This window comes from Rattus norvegicus, chromosome 5, assembly GCF_036323735.1.
Source record: "Rattus norvegicus strain BN/NHsdMcwi chromosome 5, GRCr8, whole genome shotgun sequence".
NCBI lineage: Eukaryota > Metazoa > Chordata > Mammalia > Rodentia > Muridae > Rattus > Rattus norvegicus.
Genome location: NC_086023.1, coordinates 124,594,699 through 124,608,829, shown reverse-complemented (window position 1 = coordinate 124,608,829; position 14,131 = coordinate 124,594,699). Strand labels below are relative to the sequence as shown.

Here is a 14,131-nt window from a genome sequence, read left to right as displayed (position 1 = left end):
ATGTGGCCAGTTTTCCCTTTTCCTATACTTAAAAATATTCCACTGACCTAACAGTGTCAGACACACACACACACACACACACACACACACACACACACACACACACACAGAGAGAGAGAGAGAGAGAGAGAGAGAGAAAGGAGTGTGTGTGTGTGTGTGTGTGTGTGTGTGTGTGTGTGTGTGTGTGTATGAGCTCAAACCAGATTACAAAACTGTATAAACTCTAATCCATTTTTATCATAAAATGTGCATTGTTTATTTATGGAAGCAACACAATTGAAGATTAAACACAAAAATGTCAACTCTTACTTTTGTGGGATTTTGGATTTTAGTTTTATTACTTATATTTCCAAAGTTTATAATTAGAATTTTATGTTGAAAAAAATAAGTTTTATACCTGTTAAATGCATGAAGCAGGATTCTTGTTAGATCATTTGCTTTTCTAATGTTTTATACATTTTTTAAAAATTAAGAGGATATGAGGAATCAAGTTCTGGGGGCAAGAGTTCTTTCTCGTGTGTTTTTAAGGCTGATTTTAAAAAAGGCATGCTCTTTGTTGGGTCTGTTTAAGTTTTCCTTCTAAGTTATTCCTCTGGTTTTTCCATGCAAAGCCATCTTTGTAGTCCAGCTACATAAGAAAGCGAGGCCACCTTCCTTTGTTATGAAACGTTTGAGTGCATCACAGCAATTACAAGAAAGAATGCGATCTGTTTTGCACCTTCACATCCCTCACTAGAGGCTAAGTTGCATAAATGCTTTTAAAAAGTAATAAAAATAGCAAAATATTCGAAATATGTGAAGGACTATAGAATTTGATCATTTCGTGCCTTTATTTTTGTAGGAGTTTTACAAGGAAGTTAATCTAGAAGAAACTATGGTCCATTCAAACAGCGTGAACAAGGCCTGGCTAGATCTCTCTCTATAGTAAGTGTCCAGGCAGTGTTTCTAAGTCACTGGAGTTTCTTCCCAGTGAATAAATATGGTAATTCATCCAGGAGGCAAATTACTCAAGCAGTGAGGCTGTCTGCCGCAGAGCTGGTGAGCAGTTCTCTCCCTCGCCCATGTTAAAGCAAAGCTATTCATAAAGAAGTGCTCGCACAGCACCTTGAGCTTCATCATGGAATCTTGACATAACTTGTCTCCCCGAGCTGCGGACACTTCATCGATCCCAATCAGCTTGGCTTTGTACCGGACCCCTTCGCCTTTAAACCTCTTTATCAAAGTGGCTTCGCTGCGATCCTGACCTGAAAACGAAGAAAAATGGATTCAGAAACAAGCATGCCGAGGCTCTGTTGGCTTTTAAAACTTACTACCATTTGGGGATCTACTTCCTGCCTACCCCTACATGCCAGCGAAGTCAAATCAGAAGAAATAAAATAACGTCTCCAGATGGGAACCCTGCCTCTACCCATTTAAACACAGAGCTGATTTACTGCTTTTGAGCATCGACCCTTTGGACAGAAAAGAAAGACTTAAAGATCATCACCGCAGCAAAGCAAGAGACAACATCAGATAACATGGGTAACATATCTAATTTGCTTTTGATACATGATAGATACTGAACCAACAGTTATCACCAAGAGTTCATGTCCAAATGTCTTGCTAGGGATCGCCTCAGCACTGAGTTTCCAGTATTTATAATTCTTAATGACACTTTGGCCAGGGTCCAAGACCCTCCTTACACCCAATTCCATGAATTGTAAAAGTCCAGAATAATTTCTTTACATCAAGTAATGACACTGAACAATTAGTTTAAAAAATGGCTTTATGATATTACTTCTGGTAACTCGAATATTCAGGGAATAGCCTGTTATAGTATTTGGTACTGACTGCCTGTATCTTACAACAGGCTCTCTTACTCATTATTAACATGATATTTTATTACGTACCTCAGACAGGAGTTCAAGAATACCCATATTCAATTAAGAAAGGGACATACAGATTTTTATTATGAACTTTATAACTGTTCTTCAAAAACCAAACTATTTCCATATTTGAAAAGAAAATAAACATAAACACTAGTAGCTTGTTCATAGAGTCAGAAATAAGACGGGAACATAACAGTTTAACACTGAACACATTTTGCGGAGTCCAGGGACCTAGACACTGGATCTACCCTTCTAGCAACCTGGGGTCTCCCAGGCCTCTGACATTTATTAGTGGCTCTAACTTTTGACTATTTCCCTCTTACAACTTCTCTGATCATCATAAACCCTGAAACGAGGATGTGAGGGATAAGTTAGCCCATTTCCCATTTCTCTAGCATGAAACTGACGATGTTCTGAGGAATAACGTAATAGCTAGGCACAGTGTAGTGTCCTTTTACTTACGGACCCTGACTTTCATTCCTTACCTGTACTCATCATCCAGGAAGGATTTTCTCCTTTGAGCCAAAGACCATTATTACTTACTGCCAACAAATGAAGAAACAATCTATGCCTCTAGAAACCCAAGGTGTTGGGTCTTTTGTTTGTTTGCTTTTTTCTGTGACCGAAAATAAAAATGCATGGCATGTTATGGCAGGAGTGTGAAAAGGTTGGCATAGTGTATCAGCTAAACTTCATTGTCTATCTATGGAAGGATGGCAGAGTAGCTAGCCACCTTATAGAGTGCCAACAGTAATGTAGAGGAGACAGGACAAGTGAAGCATGTGTTCATGTCCGCAGCAATCTTTCTGTAAATAGAAACTATCCATGATCAGACCAATAAATGCAGCACTTGGAGGTGAAATGTTGGGGAGAAGGGAATGTTACAGGGACAAGTCTGTAGCTCCCAATTCCCAATTGTCATTTATTCCTGAATTCTGTGACCAATAGTTTTGATACAATTGTCCCTAAAGCAAATGACGTAAAGACACATAGTCAGAGACTACAAGGAGTATAAACATTAAATGCCGGACTTCTACAAGGAGAAATGGAGGAGGACGGTGCTGAGAATACCAGACACTGGATCCCTTCTTTGCATATGTATCTAAGCAACTTGGCCTGTGCCAACACAAGCTTTTTTCCGTCTGCTATGCTAAGTTTGGTGACAGCAGCCTGTATCTTGGTCTCTTACACCATCTCATATAATCAACACATAGAACTGTTCTCCTTACAGATAACACTCCTTTCAATACTCAAGACTGTCCCAAAGTGCAACCATAACAGTGACAGCTGAAAGCACTTACTACGTGTTACACATCCCACGTGACTACTCCTCAATAAGGCAAGCATCTTTCTACAGACCCACACTGGAAGGCAAGGTCAGAGAGGCTATCAAGCCCACCCAAACCCACTTATCAGGAGCAGCACAGGTTTGCCCAATTCGAAAGCCTGGATTTGGGTCAGCACACGCTGCGTTCCAAGCCTGTTCTTTTAACAACTATGATTAATTGCTTTTCATCTATACAACTTCCCTTTGAATCCCCAATTTTACCTCGCACCAGAACTCACCTGGCCCAAATCCATAGTTCCTAAATATAAACACACTGGCAGGATAATAAAACAAAACATCAACTAAAAAAAAAAAAACCAAAAAAAAAAAAACAAAAACCAAAAAACAACTCTGTTGGGACATGAAGGGAGTTTGAAAATAGAACAGTTTCCAGAAAACTAGTCATATCTAAAACTTGCCCTTGAATCAGATACAAAGAGCCGAAGAAACATGGGTCAAGCACAGCCTGCTGCTGAGGAGAGATTCACATGAGGAGGCAGAGTCAGGGCAGGTAGAAAGGGCAGAGATTAATAAGAAAATATTAGGCCATTTAGAGGAAAGTAAGGAGCCTAATTTAGATCAGGACCCAGGGCCAAGCTAATTTGTATGAAGGGCACTTATGCAGTAGAAAATCCAGTTTCTCATTAAATGCTCCACCATTAAAAGGGTAATTCTTCATAAGCACATCTTGAACAAGGTCTCAGTTATATTAGTTAAAAAATAAATAACAGATAGCAGGGCCCTAAGTGTGTGATCTCACTAGAGTACATGCAAAGAGGGGGGCATCTGCACAGCTTATCACAGTCCATTTCAACCTAAAGCAAACAGTGAAGCCACGGTTCAGGACGGGCTAAGCAGAGGTCACTTGTTTAAGCAGAGTCCTACAATGCTTCTCCATCTATTACCCAGAATTTACTGTGTCCCTCACTCTGCCAGGAGTTTCACATCACGCAATCTCTCCTTTAGTCTTTTGCCTGCGCTTTGAATTATGCTGTGTAATGAGCACAAGGTCACAGAAGACCACAGCAGTACAGCAGATTCCTCTAATTTCAGTTACCAGCAGTAGAAATACAGCATCCACATCTTACAGAACCCACCCATGTAAAGTATACATATACAAGTCAGTGGTGTTAGGAAATTCAGAGAATGTATGGTTATCAGTTCTGTATGTTGTTAGAATACATTTAAGTTCAAAGATTTCCCACACCCATTGATGCCATTCAGTGTTGTGGTTTAAATGCTAAATGTCTCTGTGAGGTTCTCAGAGTTGGACACGTGGTCTTCAGCTGGTGATTCTGTTTGTGAAGGCTGGGGGCAGTTTAGGAAGTGGCATCTCACTGGAGGAACTGGGTCACTGGAGGCTGGCCTTGAGGCTGTTTAGCTGAGCCTTTCTTTTCATTTACCCTCTGCTCTTTGAGGTAGACTCAGTATGACCAGTCAGACTCTGCCTCCTGACACCATGCCTTTCCTCCATGTGGCTGTGTCTTCTCTGCTTTAATGGACTGTATACCCCTGCACCAGTAAACAAAAACAAACCCTTTTTCGCTCAAGTTTCCTTGGCCAGAGATCTGTTCTTTAAATCACAGAAACAAGAAAGTAATACAGGACAAGTGGTACTGAGAAACTGATGAAATAAACCTGACCCTGAGCTTCTCAGGACTTTGGAACTATTTGATGACTTGTGAGTGTATGGATGAGTTTGGTATTTGAGAATCAAAAAGCCGAATGCTTCTTAATGGGCCATGCTGAGAGAACATGACGAGTGAGAATCCTACTCTGGAGCATTCAGAGGAAAACCATAACCACCAGAAATTAGGCGTGGGTCATCTCTCTGATATCTGGGCCAAGAATTTGGCTTTGTTCTACCTGTGTTCCAAGAACCTGAGTGGCATTGAATTTCAAGAAAATGGGCTCGCTTGCTATTTATCAAGCACTTGTTGTATGTTCTAAGATATTTATGAGGGCCTTTTGTGTGCCAAGATGTTCCTGAGTGCTTACTGTGTGGTCTAAGATTTGAGATACAGCAAATGTGCAGCATCACTGTATTCACTCTGTTCATGGTGATTGCACCTTAGTGGACAGGTTTTGTCAAATCTATTGATGAAAAGTCAACAGAGTTTGCAGCCTTCCTGTCATTCTTGTCTTAGGGAAAATCACCATAAAGACAAAGTATCAGGAGATCCTAAGTGACTTCCAGAAGGCAGAGCTGATTAGCTGTAAGTCATTGGCAACGACAAGCAGTGAGTGGGCAACCATACAGGGAAAGGAAAACATCTTGTGATTGTGGCTCCAAGAGGGAATTTTCCAATGTGGACCTTTGCAAGTTGATGGTAGTTTTTAAAACATTCACCAAATGGGAAGAAAAGGATGCTTGTATGTTACTAATATTCTTTTAAAAATAGATTCCATTAAGTTGGAGATTTGAGTCAGATTCACCTGTAGCTGCCTGGGCACCCACGCCTGGGAGATGGAGAGTGTTCACGGGAGGCGGGCCCACCAAGCACTGACATTGTCCTGAGAAGACCACAGTCAAAGGGCTAACTGAGAGGCTTAACGCCGCCTTCTGCTCTGCTCTGATGGACCTACTTTGGTTTCCTGTGCAAGACTAATTAACAGCACCAAGAGTGGGAGGTGCCGTGGGAGGATCTTAAGCCAGTTCTCCAAGTCACGTGACAAAGGAGTTTTCAGTATCTCCTTGATTTGAATTCCAAAAGAGAAAAGTGCTGGATTTACACAGCATCTTTATCACACTGTTGCCTGGAAACGGAGGTCTCTGAAAGGAAAGCAATACCCATCTGAAAGTAGGAGGCTGTGGATTCAGCATGCTCTCTCATAAGCAACTACACAGCATGGACTTCACCCTTGCAGGGCTTCGGTATTGCTGCGTCTGCCAGGAGTTTCTGGAGAGAAGATGGTCTTCCAAGCATCTCTGAATGTCAATTATCCACAATGATATTTATAATTAATATCTAGGGTCTTGCCCAGAACTTGAACTATAGATAAGTGTTGAGCATTTCACTTACAGTCACAGAAAGCCAGTGTCCTTAAACTTTAGGCACAGAAGGAGAAACTCAGAGACTTTATGATCCATCTCTGCATTGATATATCTAGAGAAACACTAGTGCCAAAAATATAAACTCAGGTGTTCATAAATCCATCGGACTTGGGACCCCAGGGTACTTTATATACTTCTACAAGGAAAATAGTTTTGAACATATAACTAAAAAAAAACTGGACTATTTCTTCATAAATGGTGTACATGCACTCTTGGCAATCATTCATTTACTTCATTGCTTACTTTCTCTTAAAGCTTTTTATAAAGATAACATAAACAGAAGTCTCATATTCCCCCTGTGTGCCCGTGTATTATCTGCATGCCCAGGGGACTGTTTGCATCTCACAGTTTCCTTGCAGACAGTTCTGCCTGAGAAATAACAACTTGAGAAGTCCTCAGGGAGTCACAGCAAACTGACAATGCTAACAAGATGTGTGTATTTCCAGCACACTTCTCTGCTGACTTTTGCAGAGTGTTGTGGGGAGCCCAGAGGCTACTGTCTTTAATCCACTGTGTGTGTGGGGGGGGGGGCGGAATCTGTGTGGACATTATGGGAGAGCACCTGAAGGTTTACAGGAAGAACAGTGGCTGTGTCCCCACGTCATCGGGTCTCAGGAAGTCCATCTATCTAGAAATGACCTCATGGTGAACTATAGGAGGATTTCTGTTGGTTAGAGTAGAACCAGCATTCCTCAGGCACAGGCTCCCATCTGCCAATGGGGGTCATTGGCTTACTTCTGGCATAAGAAACATTTGGTTACTTGTTGGATATCAAAGCCTATGTAGACCTTCAGTCTCCTTCAGTCCCTACTTACAAGCACCTGTTGTATACTTTAAAGCCCATGCTAGCCTGTCTCCCTCCTTCCAGATACCTCTTTTTATACCTATTTTTGCTATTTTCTCTCTCTCTCTCTCTCTCTCTCTCTCTCTCTCTCTCTCTGTCTCTCCTTCCCTCCCTCCCTCCCTTCCTCCCTGCATGCCACCTTCCCTCCCTCTCTCCCTTTCTCCCTTATTATACTCCTTCTCTTTCCTTGCTGTTATTTTCCATTCTCTCACAGATTTCCCTGGCCATGTCTAGTCTATTTTCTTTTCTCTCTGTGTTGGACTCCTCCAGATACCCCTGGATATATTTCCATTTTACTCACAATTTAAAAAACCTTCCCCTTAACATACCATGGATCAGGCATGTGGGCAATAATTTTAACTGTGCCCCATCACATGCATATACCCCCTTAAGCCAGGCCCCACATTGCCCCAAATGGATTACTTCCTATATTAGTCACCTCAGCACATTCCAGATGCCTAAAAATGTCATTGCCTCCTTCCTACTTGCTATGGACTGTTTCTTTCCTTTTACAGGATCACATCTCTCTGAATCTTGGCCCCAACACCTTATATGTCAATCAGAAGCCCTCATGCCCATTGCCCTTGCCATGTTTTTTCCCATTGACATGACCTGTCTCTTTACACACATTACAGACTCAGATCAAGTCCTGTTATGAGGCTTTTATTCAAAGCATCTCTCCCTTCTTACCCTACCTCTTCCCTAACTAAATCTAACCTCCTTGACACTTCACTTCCTACAAATTGTCCACTAATCTGCATCCTTGCCCAATTTATCAATCTAGTTAGGACTACATCTGGCTCTCCTGCCCCTCAATTACTGGTACAGGATCCTTCATCCAGATGAAGCCACCAAGACACAAACTCTAGTGGCCTGCTCCTGGCTCCTAGAGGATCACATGCTGAAGGATGGTCCGCAGCTGATGGTGCTGTTGAGACCTATATGATATAGGCTCTGGTAGCAGGACTTATTCCAATTGGGAATGCCCCTGAACAAATTATTTCTTTATAGTTACATGAGGTAAAGAACAGGTTTCTACAGAAATACAATGATGGATTACCTTACCATAGACCCAAAAGCAACAGGGTTGAACAGTGGACAGAAACATTGCAACCATAAACCAGAAGAAGCCTTTCCTCTTTAGAACTTAATTAGTTTGATATTTTATCACTGGCAGACTGTGAATATTCTGTACCTAAGGTTCTTTGGGTCCAGAAATCATTCCCATCTCTCCATCCTTTCACCCCCTCTCTCGAATGTCCCAGGCCCTGAGTCCTCTGTCCCAGAGAGCTAGCTATCCATTAGTACCTTCGATGATGAAGCCAGAGCATGGCTTCAGCGTTCCTATGCTCTTTTGTAGTAAATTAATCTCATTTGCACTAATCTGCTTAGTGGCTCCCCTTCTCATTACGCCATGAACTCCTAGGCATCAAGGAAGAAGCTCTGTTGGGTCAGCTGACAACTGAATTCCTGGTGCCTCGTATGTTCTTAATAGACATGGATACTTCTTCACTTTATCCATTCCCAGCATTTGTTTTGGCCCTCATGATGGCTCCCTGATTTTGCTTTCTTGGCTTTGTTCTCTATGCTTGAGCACTACGGAAGCAAGTACTGATTCAGGTCTTCCTGGCGTAGCAACTGGTACAGCATGAACCCTCCTGGCCTCAGGTTTTCTGAATGGCTGAATGGGTGGATTTGTGCTATTATTCTAAAGCAGTTAGTCAGTTGTTCTACCGAAGGAAAGCCTTGAAGGAGTCAATAAAACCCCCTCCCAGAATACCCTTCTTCACCCAACCTTGTGATTCATCGAGTCTCCAACAAATAAAAGTGTTAATGTGACAAAGTAAATTTCACACCTATAATTGTCTTAATGTTGGTTTCGCTTTATGCCATTAGGTAGGAGTGACTGTGCCTCATCAGAACCTGCTCACCTCCTAGCCAGGAGGTCACTCTTCTGAATTTACATCAGGCAGACTTCTTAGGCATGGAGACAACTCCCCATTTGTGAGCAGACCTCACAGATGCCATTGGAGGTTCCTTGCTCTGGAGCAGGAGGCACTGTTAATATTGAGGTCTGACACTAAATTTTACTCTGCAGACACTTCAATGTAGACCAAGACCTCTAGGAGTCATCAGGTTCCAGGCAGGGAGGTGATTAGCACTTGTATAATACAAGGGGACTACCTACAGAGTCTACTGGAGTCCTACATGGTCTCCTATTCCAGGCTGATTGCTAAAGACTGTTAATGGCCAAATAAAAGAAATTTCATACCCAAGATTATTGTCTCTGTAGCTCCTAGATTGCCTCAGATTATGATGAGTGGCTACATAAACCTACATTAAGCTGAGTCCTCTTTTTTCTAGTGTGGTCCGTGCAGTTGTGAATGACTCTTAACTTCTTTTCTGGTTACAGTATTCCCCAGTCTAAAGCAGGTCAATGCCAGCACATTCCAAGTGACTATTCATTTCTGTGTTCTGGACTCTTAGCAGAATACAGAGGTATCTTGCAGCTTAGAATGCCTCAGTGAAATAGGATAGACTCTGTGGTTTAAGTAGCAGAAGTTCCTTTCTCATGAGTCAGGTGCTGGGAAGACGCAAATGAAGGTATGGGGGATCGGTGCTTTTCCAGGCTTGCAGATGACCACTATCATACTTTGTGTTCCCAAGACCTACTCTTGTCTATCTCTTCCTCTCTGATGGAGCTTCATGAGCCATATGGGGTAGAGAGTATGCAGCAGGAGGGTAAATGCCAGAACATTCTATGTCTTCCTTTTCTTAAGCAGGCGCTAATTCTATCCTGAGGATCTCTTCCCCTCTGACTTCACCTACCTAATGTGCCACTTCTAAATGCCATGTCCCTGGGAGATAGGGATATGTCTTATGAATCACAAGAGAACACAAACATTTAGTTATAGAGTGGATGGAACCAGGAAGGAGAGGTATAAACATAGATGACGCCTGAATGTGTTTGGTTTCTATAAAGTGCCTTTGTATTGACCTTGGAAACAAGGACTATTATATACCCAGGAAGGGAACGGAGGCACAGGGAAGCCAGATCACTGTGTAAACGTATACTGTCAGTGCTACGGAAGGCCCGCTGTCGACTTTGTGGGAGGAAAGCATTACATTTAACCTGTAGTTAATTCCTACGGTTTGCGTTTGGAATGATTTGCTAGGGCAACAGGATCAGATTTTCCATCAAAAAGGGAGCGATCATCTTCATTTCTCAAGCCTCAGGGGATTTGACATGTTATGATGTTCTTAGCACTCTGCCTGGCACATGGTGACCCTTCTGTAAATATTTACAGCCTTGCTCCAGCAATGTATTTCACATCAAGCATCAGGAGAAAAAAGTTTCCATATTGAAGTTGCACTGCCTCAGAATTAGTGGTTCCAGCTGCCTGGACATTTTCTGGTTCATAGGAATGAGTACAATTAGGGGCTGAATATTCTAGCCTGTGGCCAATACGGAGATCACCTTTTTAACTATTAGCACTGAGCAATGCCCTCCTCCTTTTGTACCTCTCTCTGACTTGCAGCCTAGATAATAAGAACATTTTAAAGGATTTTCTCCCAGCCTGTCCAGAATCAGGCTGCCTTTCCCTTGCAAGAGCCCTACTGTCTGGTACGTTTTCCAATTTGAGAGCAGATTTTGGGGGGAATCTTCAAGGCCCAAACACAGAAATAACTGATTCTATTTAGATTTCTACTGTGCTATTACCCAGGTGCTGATTTGCAATGGACATATAAGTCTGTATGCTAGCTGTGTGGGAGAGTAGGCTGAGTTTGTATAATTAACTAACTAGGTAGCAAGCAGAAGACAGGAAACACACATAGGAGGCTGCTAAAATGGGTTTTTATGAGCACAGTTGCTGTCATAATTGCTGAAAGGTAAACCAATTAAAAAGCTAGAATAATAGGCAGCCTATGACTCGTGCACATAAAACTATGTCCTGGCAATTCTGAAACAACAGAGCCACATGACACTTTCTGTCTGGCAGCAAGCTTCAGCCTCACTCCCACATTTGGAGCCCCCAAGAATCTGCACTTAAAGCTAACTGAGGCCTTTGGTGGCACCTCGTTAGGGAAAGTTCTTTCATTCTGAGACCCCTCCTTACATTCATTTCCCTGACAAAAATCTTACTATCCTGGAGATCTTGGAGATGGCTCACCTGACCACTTGAGGTGGTCCCTTCATAAAAGGTGAAGGGAAAGTTGTTCTCTGGCTACCATCTATCTGCATGCAGAGCCACTGGCAGACACACATGCATGACAAATCCCACACACAGGCACACATGGTTAAAAAAAAAACAGTAAAATTGAAAAAAAAAAACCCAACATTACTACTGCTCGTTTGTTATTAATTCTGGGCCTGTTTACACTTGAATTTAAAAAAAAAATCTGTTGTATATAGTACATGGTAATATGGAGAAACTCTAAAAGGCAATAGATAACACTCTTTGGCCATTCCCTCTCATTTTAACTAAACCTTAAAACAACTGTCTGAAGTGACGTGTAGATTTCTGTGTGAAAAGGGGCTAAGGATCCAGTGCTAGAAACATCTCTTCAAATACCATTTCCATGTTTCTCTGAAGAAAGCTGATGTGATTCTTGTGCTTGGACTGTGTACGCATCCGGGTAGGGCGTCAGGCTGGCAATCCCCACCCCATCCACAAGTAAACCAGAAGGCCCTTGAGGGCAGCCATATTCTTCTCACGTGCCCACTATGGCATGCAAATAACTGAATAGTACCCAGCACATCCTGGCTGCCCAATGAATATTTGTTTGAAAGATGTATTTGCTAAGGGAAACTGCTTTAACTTACTACCCAGAGTTTTCAAATACCACCTCTTCGCAACACATATGCATAACAGTTTATAATCTTGCAAATCCAAGTTTAGATCTTAGAGTGTCTGAAATCTCAGCTTTTGTCAATCAGATGCACTGGCACTGGAGCTCAGGCATTTTGTCAGGCAAGAGGGAGGCAGAAAAATGGCCATTCACTTCCTCAGGTATAAAGAGAAAGAATGAGACAGAAAAAAGGAGAACCTCTTAGTGAATACGGCTATAACTCTTCATTGTACCGTCCTTCTGTCATTCTTGTATGGAAGCTGGGGCCCAGAGTGGATCCTGTAATGTGGGCCAACAGCTAACGATACAGGCTGAAAACCTGCAGCTTTATAGTTTATACACTCGCTCACTGAGAGCCTGATGATTCAGGGAGCTGCTCACTACCGAGTTGTTTTGTTTTTATCACTGGGCTTGTATCTTTCCCCCAGGTATCCAGAGACAAAGAGGATCAAAACTAGCATGGGTTGCCATGCGTACATTAACGCCATTATACCGTTGGAATAAGGTATGAGCCTAGGTAGGTAATATTAGCCTCTAAAGGCTGACTCACTGCAAGGCTCAGGCTGGGCTTGAAGCAACAGCTAAGCTCTCTACCTTCAGACTTTTACTCCTCACAAGCTCATAACATGCTATGTATATTAACCCCTTTTTATAGAAGAGGAAAAGCCAGACTCTCAGAGTTAAAGACTACCCTAAGACCATGAAGCCAGCCAGAAAGGCAGAAGTGTGTGTATGGAAGAAAAAGCAGTGATCCAAGGCATATTAAAGGAAGGAGATTTAAAATCTGCAACTGGGAAAGACAGGACCACAGAACGCAGAAAGCTGGGTCAGAAGCCACAGCCATTGTGTCTATTTATCCTGTGTCCATTTTATAACTGGAAAGGCTCTTGTGTGCTTGAGAAGATAAGGCAAAATGATGCATGTTCAACCTAAAAGTAGGGATGGAGATATGCCTAAGGTGCTCGCCATGCAAGCCTGAGGGTCTGAGTTTGAATACTAGCCCCCACAGGAGAGAGCTGAGTGTGGGGGGACAGGTTGTAGCGAGAGATGGGTGAAGTGCTGGTGTTCACTGGGAAGCCAGTCTAATCTAATTGGTCACACGAAAAACCTTGTCTCACCAAACAGAGTGGATGGCACTTAGGGAGTAAGATCTAAAGTTTACCTCCACATACATCTAAGTTCTTCCATTCACACACACACACACACACACACACACACACACACACACACACACACACACACACACACTCAACAAGAAAGTCGTCCTTACAGTGGAAAGAGATGGGGTAGTACGAGAGGAATGGAAAGAAATACAATCTAAGAGGAAACTGCCCCCCTCCCCCAGCTGAGCTGGCCATTCCACAGCAATCTGGCCCTGGAGAATCATCTCCTCTCTGCAAAAGGGGGTAAAAGTCTATCCCTGCAAAATCTGTAAGGAACACACACACCTCCACATACAGAGAACCAGCGAGCACCTGGCCAGTCTTCGTTCATAGTATTTCCACTCCCTCTCCTAGGAACTATGGCATGAACACCCAAGCTACACTCTCGAACCGAGCACTCTTCACCTGAGGAAGTACTCTCCCTGGTACTCTCTGATCTACTGAGTTGCTGTCAGGGACTTGCCTTAGGTCAGAAAGAGCCATCTCCACCCAAATTCATGCTCTAGTCCCACCAATTTGACTTCTCCCCCTTGTAGCTGAATCTAATCAACTGGTTGATGAGGTCAGGCAGGCAGAAAGGCCTAGAATCCATGCCCCAAATGTGTAGCTTCTTTGCAGGCTAACTCAGGGATCCTCTGACGGAGAAGCTGGAATTGCATCTTAGGTACTTCCTCCCTCTGACTATGTATTCCACCCGTCCTACTCTATTAGCATTTATTATCCTCCACAAGCTTCCTCCATTGGATTTTCTGGAGCACAGTGAAAGGCAGGACAAAACCCAGTGCATTTGAAGGGGTTTTCTGAGCTAGAGAGGGTCTTGAAGACAGACCAGCTGGAGAGCCTCCACAACAATTTGGGAGGAGGCCTTGGTGGGGGCAAAGAGAATTCATATTCTCCAAAGTAAAACATGTGATTCTGAATCTCACATGGCCAAGAAAAATTCTCGGCTAACCGTTCATCACCAAATGTGGATCCGAGGCACCTTAGGCAGCACCACCCCCTGAGTAGCCAGGCCACATCTGT

General features: G+C 42.9%; 1 protein-coding gene across 17 annotated transcripts in view; it reads right to left on the bottom strand.

Annotated features, from left to right (window-relative positions):
- The window catches only part of Dab1 (DAB adaptor protein 1), a 1,121,076-nt gene that overhangs the window by 133,756 nt on the left and 973,189 nt on the right, over window positions 1-14,131 (bottom strand). For all 17 annotated transcript variants that reach the window (XM_039109333.2, XM_039109335.2, XM_017593175.3 and 14 more), the window contains one exon: window positions 1,105-1,244. In XM_039109333.2, coding sequence (XP_038965261.1) covers window positions 1,105-1,244 — 140 coding nt within the window. The remainder of the gene's footprint in view (window positions 1-1,104; window positions 1,245-14,131) is intronic.